General features: G+C 53.0%; 1 protein-coding gene across 1 annotated transcript in view; it reads left to right on the top strand.

The window, feature by feature from the left end:
- The first annotated feature begins 432 nt into the window (after positions 1–432).
- The window catches only part of LOC104691728 (gamma-aminobutyric acid receptor subunit gamma-4), a 36,302-nt gene continuing 13,447 nt past the window's right edge, over positions 433–23,287 (top strand). Inside the window, exons 1-3 of the mRNA XM_039572028.1 lie at positions 433–533; positions 5,838–5,986; positions 6,189–6,256. Of these exons, the coding sequence (XP_039427962.1) occupies positions 478–533; positions 5,838–5,986; positions 6,189–6,256 (273 nt within the window). The 5' untranslated portion in view covers positions 433–477. The remainder of the gene's footprint in view (positions 534–5,837; positions 5,987–6,188; positions 6,257–23,287) is intronic.

Raw genomic sequence — 23,287 nt, 5'->3', positions numbered from 1 at the left:
TAGACAAACACCCCAACTGTCGTGCATGGGAAGAGGGAAAGAAAAAAAAAAAAAAAAAAGGCGAGTATTAAGAGAAATCAAACGCCTTATTACGCAGAGGGGGAGCGAGAGCTGCTCGCACCAGCTGACGATGCTCGCTCCCCGGCAGCGCGGCTCCGGCAGATGCGCGGGTGCCTCTCGGCGCGCCCCCCCGCCGGCGCTCAGCCCCGGGGGTGCGGGGGAGGCCGGCCCCTGCGCGGGGAGGTAGGAGCCGCTGCGAGCCCCTCCCCGCCGCGGACCGGAGAAGAGATGCCCAACTTTGCGGTCCGTGGCCGGCGGCGCGGAGCGCGGGGCCGCGCGGGCGGCGGCGGGGCCGGAGCGCGGCGCAGCGGGCAGCGGGGGGGCCCCGTCGCCGCCCCCGGCCCGGCCCGCGCTGAGCCCCGCCGGGAGGGAGCACGGCCGCCGCCGCCCCCCGGGGCCGCCGCTCGCCTCGCAGAGATGCCCGGGACGGTGCTGCTGCTCTGCCTGGCCCTCGGGCCGGTCCTGCGCGCCAGGTGAGAGCCCCCTCCCCACCCCCCCCACCCCTCCCCCCGACCACCGGGACGACCCTCCCCGCCTCAGTTTACCCGTCGGGGCAATAGGAGGGGAGGGGGTTGGAGTCGCAGCGCCTCTCCCCACGCTCGCCGCCCCGGCTCCAGCGGGGTTTTGGCAGCTCCGTGCCCCCAGCTGTTCCTTCCAGCGGGTCCCGTCGCGGCAGCACCGAGTGCCTGCATGTCCTCTGCACCCCGAGCTCCCCCTTCGCATGCCGGAATAGAAAGGACATCCCGTTTTCCACCCTGCCATCACCTCGCGGGCTAATCCTGCCGGGGGCCGAGCCCCTTCCGGGGGTGCCCGGAGCAGGACCAGTGGGAGCTCGGCACCTCCGGGCAGCTCCAGCCATCACCGGGGCATTTCCACGTGGAGGCGGGCTGGGTGGGAAGGAGCTTGAGTCCCTTTCCCCGCACTCCATCCCCTGGCCCCCCGAAGCCCCCGCAGGGCGTGCAGCCGGGCAGGGGGGAGGGCAACGGGGGCTCCTGCCCTGCTCTACAGGTTGGCCCCAGGTCGCGGCTCTGGGTGCCGGCGGGGAGCCCGGTGCCAGCCCGGTGCCCCCAGCGCGCTGGGCGAGGAGGCGAGCGGAGGCAGGGCGGCAGGTGACAGCTCTTTCCAGGGCCAGCCGCTCGTAGCGCTTCTCTGTAAACAGCGATGAAAGGGCCCACGCACAAGGGGGTTTCAAGTTTCTTTTTTTTTTAATTTTTTTTTTTCTACAATTCCTAGCCCTGCTGATGAGTTTAATGGCTAGATGGGGAAAGAACATGTTGTCAGCAGATTGTTACCCCCAGGGCTTGGGGGAACAGGGATTTTACTGGCTGAAGCTAATTGGCAGAATAAGCCGCCTTAAAGCCCATCAAATCCCATTACAGATGCAGTTAGGGACAGGGAGCATGAATCCTGCTACTAATGGTCTGCCCTGCCAGTGCTTCCCGACCCCGGGGGTGGGCACAGAGTCCATCCCTGCCATGGTCCTCCGTGCCTTAGCCTTCCCAGGGTCGAGGAGCAAGAGCTGCCCCACGACTCGTGCCCTGACACCCAGCCTCTTCTGTGCCCTGACACAAAACCTCCCGGCAGGAGATCCATGCAGGGGCCAGGGGGCATTGGAGGGCTGAGAGGGGGATGGATCCCTGGTAGTCCTGGTTCCTGTGCCCAGCCGTCCCTGCGGCACATTGCCACAAGCCCTGCATTTTGAGAGGGTGAGTTGTAAGCTGCAAGATGACACAGAGAAGCAATTAAATCATGTATTCACATACCCTTGAGCAGGAATGTTCACCCCATAGCTGGCTCGGCCTCTCTTCTGCCCAGTCCCTCAAGTCTGCCTCTACCCTGAGCCCTGCTTTGCCAGGAGTGGTGGCTGTGGACATTGCAGGGTGGGCATGATGGAGTGGGAGAGGAATCCTGTGAGAGGAGAAAAAGAGCAAGTTATAGCAGGGTCTTGCTCTGCATCCACTGCATTTCTCCTGGATGCAGCTGTGGAGGGTGAATCTCCTGTTCCCTGCTCCTCATGGTAGGTGCTGGGGTGAGGAGCTCTGTTCAAGTGCTGTGCGTGCGAGCTCTTCTCCCGGTACAAGCAGCAAGACCCTTCCCCTGGTGCTTTGTGCCAGGTGATTCAGCACTCCCCAGACAGTCCCCCCAGCACAGAGCCTCATTCACCAGCATTTCCCAGGGCACTGCCTCGCCTGGAACCAAGGCACCCAACTTTGAGCCCTGAAGGCAGGATCGCTGCACAGCATCACACCAGATGCTGGGCTTGGCAGGTGCTTGAAACTGTGCAGACTTGACCACCAGGGCTCCTTGGAGTGTGTTGTCAGAGGTAGGAACGTGTGTGAAATGGGTGGTAGGGAGCAGTTATAGCTCCCTGTCCTTCAATCCTCTGTCTGCTTCTAATTTAGAGTCATCTGCCTGAACATCCCTGTGCCTACAACCCTAAGAGGCATCGGGATGGATGACTAGAAGGACACATTAGCATGTGGAAATTGGAATTGACCACAGTGCTTTTTAACCAGGGGAAATGTTGTTCTTGCATTTTGCTGCTCTCTTTTCCTTGGGAGCAGGGAAGGCTTTCAGCTGTGTTTGCAGCAGGGCTGGATACAGCCCCGGGATCTGCATCTGCGCTGGGAGGTTCCTGCCTCAGGGCCACCACCAGCTTGTGAATAATAGTGGGTGTGCATCCCAGTCAGGCACCACCAGCTGCCCCACCAGGCAAGGAGCAGGAGTGTCTTCAACAGCTCGTGGCACATGTTGCTCTTCCCCTCCTCCTGCCAAGGGAAAACCTTGTCAGACAGCTTGGGCACTGGGGGAGGGAGCCAGCCAGCAGCTCTTCAGGTGACTTTCCCCAACCACAGGGTGTATTTGGAAGCCTCAGCCAAACAGGTATCTGCTTGAGTGAAAGGGAATTAGGGAGCCGAGGCACGGCACCGTCCTGCTGTAATGCCACGGGTTGCCCAGGGAGGATTGTCCAACCTCATCCATATTTGTGAGCACATCCGAAAGGACACCTCCCTGCCGTGCCAGCCTCCTGCTCTGGGCACCAGCAGGAGCTGCCATGCCCCCAACTCATCTGTCAAGACCAGGGATTTCCTTGCAACGCCCCCAGTTCTGCCCTGCTGACACCCCCCTGCCCACCTCCTGCGCACGCTGTGGCTGTGTCCCAGCCCCACAGCCCTGCCCCGGGGAGGGTGTTCTGACGTCTCAACAAGCAGAGGTGAGGAAACATGGCTCTGCCTTTCCCCCTGGCTGCACAGAGGCGTATGAGAACTGGCTGTCCCCTGTCACCAAGCCACTCACTGTGTGCCTGGAGATGGAGCCGCCAGGCCAGCGAGTGTTCACAGCGCGTTGGGGATCTCTGCAGGTCTGCAGTGTGACATTTCCATTAGCAGCTGGAGGGGGGATGCACATGTCACCTTAATACCTCTCTTCTGCAACAGATCTTGGGCTCTTCCCTTCTCAATTTTAAAGTGGGGCCACCGAGAAGAGAGACTGGGGAGGAGGCAGGAGCTTGCATAGGGCGGCATGAGAGTCACATTCTTCACCAGCAAAGGCTGGTGTGTGTCTGTGTGTGCATATACACTCGGAAAAAGCACATTTTCTCCAGCAAAAGCTGGCTTGCTTATGCTAAGATGGCTTAGTATGGTTTAGTCGGCTGGGATTAGCTGCATTAGCAAAAAGCATATTTTTGGTAGTGTCCTTGCATCTGTAATAGGGATGTGACTCTCTGGAAATGCTACCCCAAGCCTTGGGGTGTTGACCAGTGACACTAAATGGGGGGAAACCAGAAGACTGAGAGCAGAGGAAGCAGCCAGGGTTTGTTCAGCCCCCAAAGGGATGTTTCAGACTCTAGTGCAGCCTTACATCCTGGAGGAACGGGATTTTTGGCAGGGCAGGGGGGTGTGCAGAGTTCAGTGCCGGCAGGGAAGGTGACTTCAAGTAAGGTCAGGGGAACACGGAGAAAAGGTTTCGGTGTTGCTGTTCCCACTTTCCAGAGGCAGCCTCCGTCCCCCAAAGCACCGGCAGCGAGGGACAGCAGTTAGTTAGGATTGCTTTCCCTTGCCCTGAACTGCGCTGCCGGCACACGTCCCTCCTTGCTTCTCGCAGGAGCGGGGCCAGCCCCCGATTTCAGCCCCGTGCAGCTCTGGGGTGGGCTCTCGGTGGTCCCCTGTGCCTCCCGCAGCTGCTGGGTGATGCAGAGCTCCCTGCTCGGCTGCGCTTGGGAGGCAACGCCACAGCGAGAGCCCGGCGGGAGCGCTGGCTGGCGCTGCTCGGATGGGGAAGCGCATCCTGACAGCGTTGCTTAACACTCCTTAAGCATGGTTAGAAAGTGCAGCGCAATCAGACAGGAAACAATGAGCTGATGTACCAACACCTAATGTGCGGCGGCAGGCAGCCAGCTGCGCGCAGCCCAGCCCTTGGCGGGGGACACGTCCCGGCGCCTGAGAGCCGAGAAGATGCAAAGAGTTTTAAAGCGATTGTGAAAGCGAGTTTTGTCTGGGGTTTTGAAAGAGGAGCGTCTGATAAATCGGCCGCAACGTGTCGATTTAATGCTTTTTCGCCCTCTCCAAGCGGCTCGGCCAGGCTGTGCCTCCCCGGGCGCTGGAGGGAGATGCGCATCCGTGGTGCCTGACTGCACCTCGGAGCTGCGAGGCTCCAGCTGGGAAGTGTCAACACGGTGGCAGCTCCCGCTGCGAGACCCTTGCTGTCGCTGGAGCAGGTGACACGCTGCCACGGCAGACGTCGAGGGGGGTGTGCCGGCGGTGGGAGCGCTCGGCATCCTCTCCCACATACGGCTGTGTCATTCCGGGGACAGCCGTGTGAATGAGCTGCCCAGAGCAGCGGCAGGTGGTTAGAATTTCCCGGGTGGCCGCGTGGACCTAATCTAATTAGACGGCTTAGGAAAACTCCTTTAGGAAAAGGGAGGAGTACCAAAGGTTTAGAGAGGGCAGATATGAAAGGCAGTGAGAGAAGCTGTTGCTAAGTGGATCATGTCCAAAGGAGGACGGATAGGAGCTTTCCTTGCCTGCCTTGGAACTGGGAGATTGGGAAGATGGGACATCTTTAAATGGGAGCTCACGCCACAGGCTGGGGAGGAAGGGTTGGTGAGTGCAGGGAATGGGTTGTGGCAGGTCTTGGCCTGGAGACAGAGGAGTTTGCATAAGGCTTTTATTTCCAAGGATCTGTGCAGGGCAGATGGCTGGGCTCCTGGCACACCAGACGTGCAGGATGCCTGTAAGGTTGTGTTAGGACCTCTTTTCTCTGAAATGCATTTACTGCAAATGCCTTGCTCCCCAAAAACACTGTTTCGTCACTGTCTCCTTCCTCAGAGGAAGCCTGCTTCAGGTGTCAGCAGCAGGCAGAGTAGTGGAAGTATTTGGGGTTAACAGGCAGCTCTGGGGGCAGGAGCTGCTGGCAGAGGGAGTGGGATGAGCAGGAAGGCAGGGAAAGCAGGGACTGGCTCCCACACCTCAGGGATGAGCAGTGTGTCGCCAAAGGAAGCTAAGGAGGAGGTGGAACACCCCATGGCTGCTGGTCTTTCCCACTGGTGGCAAAGCCCCTGCATGCCTGGTGACCCTGAAGTGAGCAAAGGTGCCAGGTGAGTTGTGGCTTCTTAGCAGTGTGGCTGCAGGGAGATCCCCGAGCTCCTTATGCTCTGCCTTTTATCCGAGCTGCATCCTCCTCCTTTGGTATCTCTGAAACACAGCTGTGCCCCTGCTCCCAGGCAGTGCCAGAGAGCTGCCACAGCCATGTCTCTGCCCTTTGTCTCTCCTCTCCAGGTGTGAGAGCACAGAGGAATACGATTACGATTACCTCAGCATCAACAAAACCTGGGTCCTCACCCCCAAGGCACAGGAGACTGATGCCACGCAGATCCTCAACTCGCTGCTCAAGAACTATGACAACAAGCTGAGGCCTGACATTGGCAGTAAGTGTCCCCTGAAGCTCCCTGCGGCCACGGGTGGGGACCTGGCCTGGCTGTGTTTGTGTTTTCCGTGCTTTGGTGGCTGCTGTAGTTGGGAGTTTTGTTGCAATAGAGCCGTGCTCATCCCAGATGCTCCCCTTGTCTTCATCCCTCCACAAATGCTCCTGGCCCCAGCTTATTGGTCCCTGTTTCCTTGTCTTTGCAGTCAAGCCCACGTTCATTGATGTGGATATCTACGTGAACAGCATCGGGCCGGTGTCTGTCATCCAGATGGTGAGTGCTCGCGTGGCTGCAGGGTGTCCCCTCCCCGTGGCAGGGGCTGGCCCAGCGCTGGTGGCAGGTTGTCATGCTGGCTAGATGTGGTGTGAAGGTGGTGTTGGCATGACAGGAGGTCTCCTTTCCCTTGACAAGAGGTGCTCTGACCTGCTGGGAGCTGGAAAGGCTTGACCACCATCCCTGGTTAGGAGCAAGGTGTTCAAGTGCCCTCGGTGAGCTCAGCAACCCTTCCATGCTCGAGGGCTCAGGAGTGGGGTGATGGTGCTCTTTGGTCTCTACTGACAGTGGGTGGGCAGACACTTCTGCCTGGTGGCTTTGCCCTCTTCTCCCTGGGAAGTCTGTGGGCACCAGGATACTTGGGGCAGGGTTGAACCACGGCAACATGTCCCAGGAGGACTGAGAGAGGTACCTGGAGATGGTTTCCATGGCAGTGTGCAACTTGGGCGCCCAGGCCTGGCCTGTGGTGGTGCTGAGCAAGGGGAAAGCAGGGGGGCCTCAGGTCCAATGTTTCTTCTTCATAATGTAGCACCTTAGAGAGATGCCACCAGCACTTGACAATTTCTCCTCAGCACCCAGCAGTACCCAGATGTACCACGAGCTGTGAAAACACTTAACAGAGACACTCTTTTATCTGGAGAGCAACTGTTGACTGCTTATTTTTCACAGGAAACTTCCACTAGTATTATTTTTTTTTTCCCCTGAAAGGTCATCTTTTTTCTCTTTTCTAGCAAGGAACAAACCTGACTGCTGTCAGGTTTTGAAAGACTTCTCCAGTCCACTGGGCAGTGGGGTGGAGAGGACAAAGGCGAGGTACAGCCAGGATTATTTGGCTTTTCTTGTTTCTGTCAATGCGAAACAGAGCAGGAACAACACCAGCCTCCTTAAACTGAAAAAAAAACCAAGTTCCCAGGATGGGCACATTATTTTTAGTTTCCAAAGTACAAAATTTCCAAGGGACAAACCCCTCTGGGGATGGAGGGATGGTACAGTAGCTGTAGTACCAGTTCCACTCCAAGGAGCATTTTGAAGCAGCCCTTCTGGCCGGCCACCACCGAGGATGTGCCCCCAAGCAGCTCCTGCTCACGAGCCACCAGATGGGCACCAGACCGGGCACTCGCTCGCACGATGAGGGCACCATCAGGAGGCTCAGCAGGGATGGCCTTGAGGCTCAAAATTTCCTTGCATTGCTCCAGCGTGCCCGGTCTCGAGGAGAAGAACCCCAGCCCGAGCCATGTGGATGGCACCCCTGGCTGCCAGCACGTGCCACAAGCCCCTCCAGCCCATGGGGGTGTGCGGCCGTGAAGCCAAAGTGACACAGGAGCAGCAGTGCAGGGGCTGGGTGTGCTGTGCCTGCAAGTAGAGCGCAAAGGTCATGTTATAGCTGGTTGTTCTACCCGCTTTGCACTGCCCAAGGACGTGCCAAGAAACCCACACAAAACCCAGAGCACATCCTCGCTCCTTCTCTTTCCCTCTCATCCGTTTCCTTCACGCCTTTCCAGCCCTGCTGGAAGCTCTGCTCCCCTCGCTGTCGTGGGAGCACTGCAGAACCGTGCAGGTGGTAGCAGCAGAGAGTGGTTTCTAAAATCCAGTCTGCATCCAGAGTTCATCTTTCCTCCTAAGCAGGGATGCTGCTGCTAGGCTGGTTTCCTAAGAAACACAGCTTATGCCATGGTGATGGGGATGTGAGAACGTCCATCCCAGTCTTTCAGGATTTCGGATCTACTGGGCTGACACTGGCCATAAATGGCTGCAGGTACAGGAGCTTCGGGCATGTTCAGCATCTTCAGTATTTTTGGGAAAAAGATGCCAGGCAGTGACAACAGCCACCCCCACCGAGGGGAAAAGCTGTTGTGTGAACTCAGCCCTTACTAGAGACCAGGGAATCACGTGGGAGAGCTCAACCCATGTGTTCAGCTCTTTCTAAGAGTCAGCAGAAGCTTTTTCTCCTCATGAAATGGGGCTCCACCAGTGCACAGGACCCCCAGGGGTCCCAGCACACAGGGGTGTGAAGGCAGCTGGCACTTGGAATTGCCAACACCTGCAGGGCTGTGCTGGGGAAGCTGCTGCCATGGGGCTGATCCACCCATCTGCAGCCTTCCCACCTGAGGAACGGATTGCTGTTTGTGGGAATGGCACGGCCAGGAGCTGCTCAGGCAGGGAGGAAACTGCTCAGTGTGGACAATTTTGTGGGGTTTTGTTGCATCAGTTACAACTGGCTGTCCCTCTGAAGTGCCTTGGTGCTGCCAGTCCAGGGGTCCCTGCAGGGTCCCAACAGTCACCTGTGATCTGGAGACACCTCCATATGACACCCCAAGTAGACTCTCTAGGGATATCTCTCCTTCCTTTTTCCCCTTAGGTAACTTCTTAAGCTTGAATCTGTGATGCCCTTGAACTTTAAAACCTTTTCCCATGAGATTCTGAGGTGATATTAAAGGTACTGAGGGCAGCTAGACCCAGGTCTCAAAGCCTCAGATTTCTTCTATCTGTACCCTGAATACTTCCCCCTGCTCATGGGAGAGGCTGCATCCTGCTATGTTGTCTCCTGAAGCAAGAGGAAAGGGCAGTGACAAAGCTGCCACAGTGTCACCTCTAGACTTGGCTGCTTCCCCCAGTTGTTTCGTGTTCGTTTGCTTTTCCATGCTGATGCAGTGAATTAAGTTATTCTGTGGGTCGTGCCAGCCCCTGGCAGGCTGGCATCAAACCTGTGATAGATGGTCTTTGCTGGGGGCATGTTATTCCCACTCTGTCCCTGTCAATACAGCTTCTCCCAGCCTGAGAACCTCTGCCCTCTCCCACCTGCCAGGCCCATCCCTGAGGCCATATCTTGCCTTTTTTCCCCACACACAACCTGAGGAAATGCACATTTCTGAAGGAGGGGAACTCAAATTTGTCTCAGAGCCAGATCTCTCTTGAGCCCATGGTGACATTTCGCTCTGCTACAGACAGAGAAGCTTGTATAGGCTGGAAGGTCCACTGGAGGGGAAATGTCCCATTGATCTCTTTTAGGTGCATTGCCATGACAGCGTCTTACGCAAGTATTTCTCTCACATAGGCTGTGCAGAAGACAAAAAAACAAGTTCTGCTTTTAGGAGATACAGCAGCATTACTGTGGCTGTTAGCTTGGACCACTGTGGCCCATAAATCTGCAGCTGAACACTGACATGCTGCTGGAGTAGAAGTCTCCAACTTCAGCAATCTGACTCAAGTGCTGGTCTCCTGTGATCTTCTGCTCACCCTCAAAGGGTTAATGACTCACTGCTGTCTTCATCCTGCTATTGCTCTGTCAGGGATTGGAAGCTGGCCCTGCGTAGCCACCGCTCAGCCTCCAAATGATAAATCATGTCAGCATACAAAACCGATTCCGGTCCTTAAAAATGAATAGGTGATTCAAAAATGCCCTGTGCTGGGTGTGAATTCTGCGTCTCCCTCATCAATCACTTGTCATAAGTAACATTAACATTCAGCAGTCAGCAGAAGGTGGGCAGGTTTGGAGCGGGAAGAAATGTAAAGTGATTTCCTGATATCTTTTGTACACCAGAATGGCAGTCTCGTTTCCCGTTTAGGTGGCTGAGCAGGTTTTTCATCCTCTCCTCCCTGGGGAAAGGACCCTCTGTGCTCTCCAAGCCAAAGTTCTGGCAGTGACCAGAAACAGAGCTAGAAGATGGTTCAGTGATGAGAAGTGGGACAGGGCTTGGCTGAGAGGGAAAAGTGGGACCATCAGGTCCCACAGTCGTTTACTCCAGTCACTGCATGGACTGGGATTTCCTCCCCAACCCCATGAATCTTTGGGTGGGATTGGGGCACTTGGCGCTCCTCAGGGTGGTGGGAAGCTGTGTTTACACCATCAGGGGAAGGATGCACTGGGCCATGAGCCCCTCCAGAGCTCGGGCTGCCGCTGAGTGCCGGCCAGCAGCCCCTGGAGCCAAATGAGTTACCACCCATAGTGCTGCAGCTTTCCAAGCTGTCTCGTGGAGCTGGATGCCCAGTCAGATTCCCATTAACACAGTGTTGAGGTGTCCTTCACTTCTCAGAAGCTCAGCCTGGTGCAAAGACCCACCTTGGTTCTCCAGGCATGTTTGTGGGAAGAGGTGCCAGGGCGGGCTGCAGCAGCGTGGAGCAAGGGGGAGGCTTTGGGTTCAAATTTTTCACTGACTGGTTGTTTGCTGGAGGGATTTGCTCCTGGTTTTGTTTTGTAATGGCTTTATTGCTATAGATTACAGCTTTAACTGGTGTCAAGGGCACCTAGAGCTCTGGATCACCTTCCTTTAGGCATGCTTAACTCTCAGGAAATGATGCTGTAGAAGTAAAGCAGGTGCCAGCTATTGGGGCTGAGTGTCTTTCAGTCCTGAGGATGTCCCTGAAGTGTCCATGAGGGACAGCATGGCTGAGAGGGGGAAAAGTGCTTCTGTTCTGAGCTTGGGGATGGAGCAAGTCTTGCCCGGAGCTTCTCAGATTCCTCCCAGAGGACAGAGCTGAATGTCCTTTTCTTCCTTTTTTATACAAAACCAAGTGTGAGGCTCGAGGAGCCAAAGACTGAGAGCATGGTCCAGACACTGTGGTAGCCTCCTGGCAAAGGTGAATGGAGATGTTTCAGTCATCCAGGGACCTGCCTTGGTTACCTGCTTCAGGTGTCTGGGATCAGAGGCACTGCAGTAAGGGCTGGTTTAGATGCTGAAGACTCCTGCATTTGCTGTGTGTGAGGAGATGCCCTTGTGTGCCAAATTTTGTAGCAAAACAGGATGACAGCTCTTCTGCTGGAGCTGTACACCACCTCAATCTCATTACTTAATGATAATAAAGATGGAAAGAGCAAAATTGGCCTCCATCATTCACCAGGGGCCAGATTCTGCTGTCTCGGAACTGCCTGTGATTTCCAGCAGGATTTCTAAGCTCCTATATCAGTTGTTACAGCAAATTGTTTTCTTATCTCTGCGTGTGAGTGGGGGGGCTGGAACCTGAAGAGGGTGATATGTCCAAATACAAGTGTTGACTACTCATCCCCCCCTTCCCTCTCTAGGAAGGAGATGTTGCACACTATTAAATTCATAATGCTCTGCTTGGCTACATTAGTTACCATGCAACACACTCGCGAAATTGAGGGTGAAGAACGTATTTTCCCACATCTGGAGTACTGCAGAAAACACTTAATAGATTTGCATGTATGGTGCATTTGTGAAAACACCGGGAAAAATAAAACGGGGAGGGAGGGAAGAGGGAAATGTTTATTCGTTATCAGCTGATGAATAATTAATTTACAAACATTGTCTTGTTAAATATAAATTAAATCCTCATTTGACACACTTTATAATTTAGAAGTATAAGCCCAGCATGAATGAAGAGAACTCCCCACTGACTTCTTTCATGTTAATCCCGAGGAGGCAAGCAGGGAGGCTTGGCTTTCAAAGTTAAAGCCGACAAGGGGTGATGGTTAGGAACGGGGCTGATGTGCCACAGAGAGCTTGGGGACCTCGAGCACTTCATCTGTGCTCGTGGGGAGATGGCAGAGCGGGGCAGGGAGGCAGTGGGTGTCTTGCAGAGCCCTCTGCCAAGGATCGCTCGGAGCTGCGGGTGGCTGAGCTGCAGGATGGTGGCACTTGGGAGTGAAACCCCCGCCGGTGCCGCCTCATCAGAGAGCGCAGCGAGGCAGCAGCTGCTTGCGAGCGGCTGAGCCACCCCAGCAGCAGGGGCAGAGACCCCCGAGAGGGGAGCAGGGCTCTGCGGGAGCCATCCAAGGGTGGCTCTGCTCAGCCACCCTTGCGGAGAGCCCCGAGGCGGCTGAGGCTGGGGAAGCGGAGCCGCATCCCGGGCGGTGGCGGCTGCGCTGCGCTGGGAGCAGCTCGTGTGGCAGCCCTGGGTTACAGCCCCGCTGTCCCGCTGCAAGGCTTGGGTTAATTCCTTCGTTCCCTCCTGATAGACGGGGAAACCAAGACCGGGAATAATTGTCTGGCTCTGAGGAACACTTAAGTCTTGATTATACTTAGCTTTGGCTGCTTTGGAATAAGTAGGAAGGAAATGAATTGAAAATGGCACGCTGTTTAAAATGCTTGACTATGTTCCTCTGGAGCACAAGATAAGCCTATAGGTAAAGGAAATTTGCTACCTCCCCCTTCCTTTCCTGATAATAATAGACTCCAGCGGTTGCACAGCACTTCTCAACTGAAAGAACTTAAAAATCCTTCACAAATCATCTGTCTGGGAGGCAATAGCCCAGATGCACCCACTTTAGGGTGGATTGCAATGCCTAAAGCACACTGCAGTGCTCTGCCAAGGATTCGACACTCTCCTTGGCCTGCCTGGTGTGCAGCGAGAGTTGGTCATCAGCATAAATTCAGCGAGGTTCTGCAGGACACCCTCATGTAATGGGCTAGGTTGGGTTTTGGTCCCCGAGAACGATGTATATCACAGAAATTTAGAGTGTTGGGAAATGGGTATTGCTCACTAACGGCCCCAGTGCTTTTTCTGGCTGTTATTTTCCGTGCCTGAGTGATGGCTCGGTGCTGCCGGAGCGGGTGCCGCATTCATCACATCTTCACAAATACTCATGTGCTTGGAGAGTGCTCACATCTCCTGATTCCGTGATGTTCAGGAGCGGTCACTGTCCCTCACGCTGGTGTTCACACAGCAGTGAGGTCAGGTACAGGAAGGGCAGCAGCTCTCCTTACAGAAAGTTTGTCCTTCCTTATGAAAACCACCCCCTCGAGGCCACTGAGGAATGACACCAATCACGTGGGACTTGTGGGACAAACCATGGGCTGCAGCAAAAGGTCTAATGAAATAAACAATTTGCTCCCATCCTAAACATATCCCAAGAGCTTCCAGAAGTGTCAAAGTTTGCTTCCAAAACGGAAAAGAGCTGATATATTCACTATGAATAATTCAGCCAGCTCCTTTTATTATCCAGAACATACACTAATCCCCTCCAGATATTTTCTGTGTGATATCCATGTTGGTATTTTATTTACAGGCTGTGCAGAAAACTCAAGGAGTCTGTTATCAGGGAAGACGAGTGAAAAGCTGCAGGTTTGCATCTGAAATTTGGAGCTAAATAAAATATGAAAATTTGGACAGTGGCCTCCTGGGGGCAGGGAAAGTGCTTTTCCTCAGAGACATTTCTGGAGAGCAAAGCCCTAAAGTTAATTAACATCTGCGCTCGCAGCCTGGTGCTAAATGGGGAATGTGGCTGTACTTAAAGATTTCCTAAACTGCAGCATCAGTCCTGGCACACAGGTGCCTCCCGCAGCCCACAGCTCGGGCAGCCTCTGGCCCTCGGGCAACACGGGATAAATCAACATCCATAATGAAGTCAGCGGCTCTTGTAAATTCTTTCACGGATCCCATTTCCGCCCTTCTGCTGGCAGGAATGACTCAATCTCTCATTCATTTTGTGCCAGCCTTTGGAGAAAACTCGCATTTCTTCAGCTGGGCTGAATGCAGACGGGATTTGTTCGCCCTGAACCTTTGCAGGCAGCCTGGGATGGATGCTTCCAGTAGGTGCTTCCCTAGGAGCTGCTGTGCTCGCTGTACCTGACCCAAGAGTATTAATTCCTCACCCTTACCCACAGAAAACCTTTCCTACAGTCTGGGGTCACAGCAGCTGCACCTGGTCCCCCTTTCCAGAGCCAGCAACAGGGCTTCCTGCTTGTTGAAGGGCCACAGTGACACTTTTCCAGTGACCAGGGGAGCCTCCTTACTGGGGTCTGGCCCAGGCTGGAGGGATGTCTCTGCCCTGGCCACCCTGGCTGCTGGCTCTCAGTTTGGCAGGGCATTAAAAGAAGCTTTGCTGTGATCCAGAGGCTGCATTGCTGGGTGGTGGAGATGCAAAGCACGGCTGGTTCCACCACAGTCACCTAAAGGAGCTGCCCTGAAGAGCCCCAGCGTGTGCTCATGGACAGGCCAGGAGGCCTGTGTGTGATCCAGGTACTGCTCTGTGCTCTGACCCTCATTAAATCGATTCCCCCAAGTCAAAGGGAGAGCACTGCTGTGTCAGATTTGAAAGATATAGAGACTCTGAGCTGTTCCAATAGTTGTCACTCGGTGGGCTGAATTATTTTTAAGGCAGAGTTGATTTATCTGGACTGAAGGCTTTAGATGTCACTGCAGGAGAGGATGGGAAATTTCAGGTTTCTGACAACCAAGTCAAAGAGCTGGTCAGAGGCCAGGGTTTGAGGCCAAGGTTTCTGGTGTAGGGCAAACAGCAGCATCACAGGGGAGGTAGGCTCATTCTCCCCTCCCACTTGGGACAAATAGCCAGAATTCTTCAGCATTTCCGAGGAGAAATGGGTTCAGGGACAATCAAAACATTTACATTTAGTTTCATCAGATTGTTTTGATTTGCTCTTCATATGGTGATAAATTCTGTCCTGTGTAAGTAAAGCAAGAAAATGAGTATTTGAAAATAAATGTCAAAATGAAGTGCATCAACAAGATAAGGGTAAAACGAAATATTTTGTTAGCTTACTGAAGAAAAAGAAGTTTTTGAATGAAATTATAAGGTTGAAGTAATTCATTTTAGGGTTTGACAATTTTAATTTATTTTGAGCAAAACTTCACTTTTTTTCCCCGGTAGAAATCAGTTCTATTTATTTCCTGCATTCCCAGATGAAGCCATCCTACCATTTCCCTTAAAAGGCTGTTGTGAAATCTGCCTGCTATAAATGTGCTACAAAATGGAGACCATTTCTCAGAATTCAGTGGTTGTGGGTGACCACAATCGATATGCTTCAAGGGCCTCTTCATGCCTCGGTGCTAAAGGCAGAATATTCAGATTACTGCATCCCATCTCCGTGCACAGGAAGGATTTAATTGCCCATGGTACAAATTGGATGAGAGCAGCCAGCAGGAACCCTCCTGTGGCTTTTGCTTCTCCTCACATCTCCTCCAAGCCTCCATGCACTGCCTTGGTGCCTCTGTGGCTCCAGCTTGGTGTCCTTTGTAGGAGATACGGTCTTATGGTCAGTGAGTGGGCAGGCGGACACTGCAGCCATTTCACACCAGCGCTGCTGACCACACCACCAACTCCCAGTTCCCAGTTCCCAGCTTTTCAAAGCCCCAGAGGCATCATGCTGGCTGCTTGGGGCACTGTGGGTGGGGAAAGAAGCGGGCATGATAGCTGAGCACCCTGGCATAAGCTTTGTGTGTCCATCTCCGTGTCCGGAGCACTTGGAGGTGAGGATTTGTGTGCTTGTTCCCTGCCCTGCAGCTGGCCAGGAATGGCTCCAACCATCTGATCAGCCTTTCTCAACAGGGGAATTGCAGGTGGTGGCAGTGGCTCCCCCCAGGCAGATGCACGTGGGAGGTGTGAACCAAAACACTCGGGAGCGTGGGCGGGAGAACACCTTGTCTCCATGTGGCTGGGGAACAGGGGAGGTCAGAGCAGGGATCCTCCAAATGTTGGGAGCTTTGTTTCTGACAGTTCCCCTCAATCAGCTTCTCTCTCCCTCCAGCTTTGCCACCTGTGATGCCTCCCACACCAGACTGTGGCCCTTAGTCTGTCATTCTCCTCCACAGACACCCAAAGCCACCTTAGTAGTGTAATGAAGACAAGGAGAGGAAGCAGAGCAGCAGGGTAGAGGAGTGGGAAAAACTTGAGGGGGTTAGGTTGGTTGTTCCTCCAGCCACAGGGGTGAAGTTAAGGTGATAACTGGCTGATCTTCTCTTCATTTAGCTCTTGAAAAGAAAAGCTGAAGGCAGAGACACCTGTAACATTCAAGACAAACCATTTCCTTCCATGATCTGGCGTGTCCAGGGCTTGCAGCCTTAGTTTGTCATATGAAACTGCACCTTGTGAGAAGGCACAATGGACCCTGGTTCCTCTCTCTGGATCAGCAACAGGAGGGATGAAAATACCTCGGCATTGTTGCTCTCACAAAAACCCAAAGCCAAGTCCAAGTGCTGGAATTTGGTAAGGAGCAGTTAAAGATGTGCTGTCCAGCTCCCGGGAACTTCAGACTAAGCTGAAGAGCCAAAATTGTTTGGTTTCTTTCAGTGTATTATTCTGGGATCTACAAGCTCTGCTAGTGTATTTCTTACCCCACTGTGTAGAAAACAGAGCCTGTATCTTCTTCACCACTTCCCAAAGATGTTCTAAAGTCATCGAGGGGAGCTGGGGAAGGTTGAGGCGGCATCTTCAGTAGGCAGAGACTGTACAAAACAGTCGGGAGCTGGAAAAAAAAGACGGAATATCGATCCCTTGCTTTGAGGAGAGTCCTTTGCACCCACCAGGTGCCATGGGAAGTGAGCAGCCCACAGGAGCAGAGCTCAGCAGGTCCTGCTTGCCCTGGGGCTGGTGACCTGCCTGCCAAATGACCTCCACACTTGGCCTGAAGTGTGGATGTCTGCCTGGAGAGGAGAATCACCCGGCCTGGTAACCCTTCTGCAGCTGCACTCCAGCTGCTTTGCCCTCCCAGTACCCAACAGGGGAGGCAGAGAGCAATTGTTCTTTTTCTGTAACCTGATTAGCTTCTCCCAGCTGCTTTCCACAGCCTGGTGCTCCCTTGAAATCTCATTAGGGCTGGGCTGTGATTGTGGGGTGGCTTGAAAAGAGGAACCGTGAAAGGAAAAACAAAATGAGGCAGGGAGAAGGAATATCAAGGAACTGGCAGGGCAGGAAGAGAGAGGTGGTAAGCACAGCAACGGGGCATGAGAGACAGCATGAAACAGATTTCCTTGAAAGAGTTGGTGAAGCAGACTGTTCCCATCTCCTTCTTCATCTGGGGCCAGGAGAGAACAGGGTCAGGAGTTAGGATCTCTGCAGAGGGCACAAACTGCTCCCCTTTTGTGAAACCAGAAGTTTCTCAGATTATTTGAATGTCCTTTTTTTGAGAATTAGAAAGGGATTTTTATACAGATGGTTTTTCTCCTGGCCAGTGCAGGCATTTCCATACAATGGGTGCATCCCAGGGACTTCAGTGCTTCCTCAGACCCACTTCTGGGCTCTGCTGGCTCCTCCACCCTCTCAACATGCTGCCAACAAAGGTGGTTTGACAGAGCTCAGTGCTTGTTGGTAGCGAGTGGTTCTCATGGAGCAGGGCTGCAGCAGCTGCTTCCCCAGGCCTGGGCAGTACTGGACTGCCCATCCCAGTGTTTCATTTTAGTCACACTGGGTGGCACGGGAATGGGAAATGCAATTAAAGAGATTTCAGCTTCTCATCTGAATCTTGTCCAGCCGTTCTGGAGGAGCGATCCCAGGGAGTTAATCGTATGCAGTGAGAAGGTCTGTCTTCCAGCCCTTCCAAAGGAAATTTCCTTTTGTCTCCTCAAACACCCCATGAGCCAGAAGGACAAACGAACAAGAGCACCTGCCTGAAGTGTTAAATCTTCTCCTCCAGTTATCCTGTATGCTTCTGTCCTCACCTCTTCTCTTTCCCCACCTTTCTTCTTCCTGCACAAAGTTCCTTCAATCCCAAACATTGTAGGGAGCAGTTAAGCATTTAGCAGCGAGGTGTGACATGAAACCAAGGCTTTGGACAAACGTGGCTTTGCTCTGCCCAGGTATTTTCCAGAGATTGTGGTAACTGGGCTGCACCTTTGCATCAGAAGGTGCTTCCATGACTTTACATCCAGAGTATGTCCTGTCCTGAGAGTGGAGGAAAAAAAATCAAGCTAAAAGGATGCGGCTCCTTCCCTGAGGTACTTTGCATAATGCTTCAGTGAAGTGTTCAGTACCTTTCTCTTTAATCAGTTCTGCCCCACCTGCATAGAGCATCCTGTGTCCACAGCTCTGCCTTTCAGTAACAGCCTCGTCAGGGACAGCGCAGACAGACTTGTGCTCCGGCAAAGCAGAGTCTGGCTGATGTCATGTCTCGCCTCAAGGACTTTTGCTGGTCCTCTGGGTAATGGTTGTTAACAGCTGCTAAAATACACACGTGTAGGTCTTGTGCCCCTCGGGCTCGCAGGGAGAGGCTCCCTGTGCCAGACCGTGTTGCTATAGAAAGAGGAACGGGCACCCTGGGGCTGCATGGGAGGAGATAACATCACTGCAGGGCAGGAAGTGATGGTACAAGGGAACATCTCGGAAGAAAGGGTTTGGGGAGAAAGAAACAGTCTGGGGTGGTTGGCTGTCAGGAGTGTAAAAGCTGCCTTTTAGGTGTCCCCACTTGCACATCCATGGCAGCAGGAACGAGCAGAGGTGTGGAGGAACAGGCAGGTAGGGATCTCAGAAGCCAGCAGCGTTTTGAAAGTCCTGTCCAGCTCCTATCTGCCGGCTCCAGGGGTGAGCAAGCCGTGGCTGGGGGAGTTTGCAATCAATAGAGCAGCATTTATAGCATGACTTGTTTGACAGCTCCTGGCACGAGCACAGGACATGGAGATGGTTTTTAATAGCATGTTTGTATTATAAAAAGAACAGTTTCAGCTGAGATTCCCTGGACAGAGGCGAAAGGCATTCAGACAAGGACAGCGCTGCCGGTGCTGCTGCAGAAGTGAAACAGATGGGAAGTTCAGTGTGTCACCTTGAAAACACAGATCATCACAGCTCTGCCCCTGCTGCCCTTGAGAGCTCCCCTAGTCACTCCAGCATCATGTCCAGAAATCTCTCTAGGGTCTGATTTGGAGGGAGAGGACCTTGGAAACGGAATTAAACTTACATTCGCGTTCTTTTGGTCTTTGTGTTGGAGAGACAGAACTCACCCAGAGCAGGGACATGGAGGTGGCCACAAATGAGGTGTCCCACACCACTAATGGGAGAACTGGGAGAAGCCTGACACTGCCCAGGCAGCCCCTGAAGTGGTCAGTGCCAGGCACAGCCCGTGTTGTTGGTACCTGACCCCTCTGCTGGCTGCCTTCGGAGAGAGCTGGCACATGTCATGCTTAGAAGCACATTCCTGCCCACCAGCTGTGGGGACAAGGAGCTGTGCATTCAGATGTCAAGATTAGTCTAAAACACAGTTATTTTATTGAGGTTTATTCAGTCTTGAAGGTATCTCCAGGCTTTTCACTATTGCTGAGTGTGTTCCTTGGGACGTGGGGACAGATGCGGGGTGCAATGCAGGATCTGTCTGAGAGGTTTGCAGGCTGGGAGGGTGAGTGGCGTGTCATGGAGAGGAAAATGCTCACCTGGGCAGGGCTGTGGGAGTGTGGACATGCTGAGCACAGCTGTGTCTGAAGGGAGGACCCTGTTTTGCCAAAGAGGGAGACTGAAGGAGAGGCTTCCTGCCTTGCCTTGACCTGCACAGAGTGTCCCACCAGCCCTTGAAAGAAAAACACCTCATTCCTGGGTCTCTTTCAAGAAAGAACTTCTGAGAATTTCCTGAATTGCAGCATCCCTAAGAGTTTGCCTGTGATGTTTGCTTTGCTTGGCTGCGGGATTGACAGCATGGACACATCATATTCACGTCAGACCACCTGAAATGCTGTCCCTGCTTGCCAGGAAAGCAGCCTGCTTTATTGGACTGCAGTGAGGGATTTGCTCGGAGGTGAAGAGGGAAGGGAGCTCTATGAGTAAAAACAAATATCAGAACAATAAAAGCTAGAAAGTGACTGTCTAGGATATTAATCTCTCAGCCACATTGTTATTTAGGATTTTTCACAGCGTATTCTGAGCTGGAAGAGACTAAACTATCTCTCCAGCAGAGGAAAATTGAGGAACGTGTTTCCAGGTCTCTGAGCCCTCTGTTCAGAGGTTTTCTTGTAGCTGTTGAATACAAGTGGTTGCAAAACCCACATTTAAATCTTTCATTTTATCCTAATTTAGGAGGCCATCTAAGACATGTTCCTCTCATGGCTCTGCTCCTCTCTTTGGCATTTGGCAGAAAGCTGAGCTCTTAACTCAGAGAAAGAAGCTTGTAGATGGAACAGAGGAACCATGGGGTCCCAGCCCCTCTGGATCCCACTAATTGCACCCTTGAGAGGGGTCAGCTGGACTGAACACACCATTTATAACCATTTGAAAAGGCTGTTTTGGCAAGGCCCAGCTGTGTTTATTTGGTGTCTAAGGTAACCTGAAAACACGCACTGTTCATTTCAAGTCATGTCATGAAAACCCTGTGAGTTTAGTCTGAAAGCCAGTAGCCCTAACTCGTATCTGCTGGGAAGCCAGGGTGGAACTTGGTCCAGAGCAGAGTTCCTAGAGCCAGATCTGACTGGAAATATGGACTGATTCCCCATCTGTGAGGGCAGAGCAGCAGAGATAACCCAAGGAGCAGGCCTCAGGGTAGCACACAAGGTCAGCTCCCAGCTCTCCTGTGCTGGGGACAGGCTGATTTCTGAACAAGTCTCTTTTCTTTTGGATTGAAAACGTTTGGGTTTTTCTCAGAAATTACTTTTCACGCAGCAAACTCGTAGCTTTTGAAAAATGAAAGAATTTGAGAGTGCAGTAAAATCTTGTTGTTATTTTTTTCTTCCTATGTGAAATACCCCTGCCAGCCCCCCATCCTTTTATTTCTCACAAATGCTCTTTTACTGAGCACCACTCTTTCCACTAAATGCTTTCAGGTTACGCCGTTCTGTGTTTCCACCAGCATCTGTGCTGCCCACATGAGGAAAACCAGGGCTGATCAGGGATGTGCTGCAGTGCCTGGTGATGACAGTGACCCAGGGCCAGGAGGGACAGGCTGAAAGGCTGGGTTGGACATGAGCACACTCAGCCAGCAGAGGCAACGCTGCAGGGCATCCCTCAGCATGGGATAAACTCACGTGACAGTGTTTCGGGTAGGCAGCCCTCAGGGTTTGCCTCATGGGGAGTTTGATTTATCATTTTGTGACTGAAATTCGATGTCATATTGCATGCATGCCAACATGTGTGTGCTACCCCACGTGTGATCCAAATGGTGTGGCCAAACTGTTAAAGCAATTCCTCCTTACTGCGTTAGCTCCTTCTGTTAAAAACACTAAAAATGCCTGTGCTTTCACAGAGAAGTTAACAACCTCCATGTGCTGCACAGCAGATGGTACAGTAATGGTGGAGGCGTATTTTACAATAACCCTTTTCCACATGGGGAAATCGAGGCACTGAGAAGTCTCTTTCTGACGGCTGAGAACGAGTCAGGGACAGAGAAAAAACTATAGGGGTGCAGGAGATCAAGAAACAGTGCCCTGAGTTTTAGGGGCTGAGCTCATCCTGCCAAACTTCAGCTACTCAGTTTTGATCAGGGGACTCTTCCAAGGTCAGGAAGAGCAAGAGGTATTTCCAGAAGACAACCTGGACTGCTTCATATTGAGATCTCCCTCCAGAAGTCCCTACCCTTTCTAAGGGCTGTAGGAAACCCATGGTCAATCACCTCCTGGTTTAATCACCTTGGCACATGCCCCCAGATAAGTGGGATTTGAATAATGCCCAGGGAAGGGTCTGAGCTCTGTCCCAGTGCAGAACCCCAGCCATACAAGGTTCCTCAGCATCAGAGTGGGGATTCTTGATGGGAGTAGGAGCTGAAGTCTTCAGGAGCTGTTGTGGTTTAGCCCCACTCAGCAGCTCAGCCAGGCACAGCTGCTCGCTCACTCAGCAGGGTGGGGGAGGAAATTGGAAGGGTAAAAGTCCTCCCAAAGGCCAGAGCACTTTTGTATAAATCTTGCCTCAGGTAATTCTGAAAGAAAATACATTTGTAAATGCCAAAATTTCCCAACGGGCTCCCTACAGAGAGGCAAGGGAGCCAGCTCAGCTACTAAGGTCTGCCTCGTGAATAGTTGTGCTAATAATAGCCACTGAAATTAGATCAAACCACGGGACAGTGACAATAACAGCTCAGATTTTTTCTGAAGAGCTGAATGACTCGTGCACCACACCTTTTGCACAGTCTGGCTATGAATGGCACAAGAGGAGCTCTTTAAAGCTGATCCCTCCTGAAAATCTGGGCTTGACAACAAGTGCTAAGCCTGTGGGACAGCTGACCCTCCACTCTTCCAAAGCATTAGCATTGATTATCCCAGACTTGAGTGTTGAACTTTACAGCAGGACATAACTGAGCAGCCAGCCCAGAAGTGAGATGTCACCAGTGATTCCAGTTGGGAGTTAAACACTCATATTGGCATCTAATGTGAATTTATCACTGCGGTTTTGGTTGCTTTCTCCTACAGCAGAGATATTGCTTAGGAGGAGCTATGTAAACTCACATGAACTCAAACGGGGTGTGCAGTGATGGGGGAGAATATGTCAAATATTGTGCTATTTTGGCCCCAACACTGTGCCAATGCTGCTTTTATTTCACAGTTTCACAGCCTGATCCATGTCTCCATCACCACATACTCTATATCCAAGCAATACCCAGTGAGATCCAGAACATTCGGGTGCTGGGATGGGCCCTCCCAACCCCCTGGGTTTGGGCAGTGGCCACGCCTGTGCACTTGGCTGTGAGGGCTGCTGCTGTCCCAGCTCCATTAGGACCCTGTCCCTGTCACCTTTGCTCATCCCCGTGTCTGACCAGGGTGAAGCATCAGCCCGGAGAGTGACTCGGCCGCCTGATGCCAAAAGCTCTTCCCTCATGATCTCATTCCTATGCAAGGGGCGTGTTGGGGACCCATCACTCCTCACCGTGGGCTGCCAGGGGAGCAAGGGCGAGGAAGATGGAGTGGGCCCTGTGCTCTGCCCTGCTCTGCCCGCCCCCAGCAGGACACGCTGTCCGAGGGAGGGCACCGGGAGCTGCAGCTATTTTAGCAGCACGGCTGGAGGAGCCGGCTCTGAACCAGCAGCGAGGGCAGCGTGGGGAGGATGTGCTGCAGTCATAAAAATTCCACCGAGATAAATCGATAGAGGGAGGAGGAGAATGGGAGGGAGGGATGGCAAAGTCAGACTTTCTTCATCTCTGCACACAAAAGAGAGGGGGACAATGGGGGTCGTGCTGGTTCAACAGGACTGAAAGGGACCAAAGGTCACGTCAGGAGCTATCGGGAGCAGGGGACTGAGTGTAGTATGGACTGGTGGAACTGGATTTGGGGTCTGGTTCAGACAGCTGCTGAGTGCCAGACTTGTTCCTGCATGGCATTAATTAGCATCTTCTCAGGGAGGCTGAAAAAGAGTTTAAGGAGCAAATTGACTTGCAGCAGCGAGCAGCAGAGTGGTGGGCTAATGGCGTGGGCTACTGCCAGTCCAATCCAGGC

The sequence above is a fragment of the Corvus cornix genome, chromosome 4A (assembly GCF_000738735.6).
Source record: "Corvus cornix cornix isolate S_Up_H32 chromosome 4A, ASM73873v5, whole genome shotgun sequence".
Lineage (NCBI taxonomy): Eukaryota > Metazoa > Chordata > Aves > Passeriformes > Corvidae > Corvus > Corvus cornix.
Note: the sequence above shows the minus strand (reverse complement) of the source record. Positions and strands in the feature narration are given on the sequence as shown.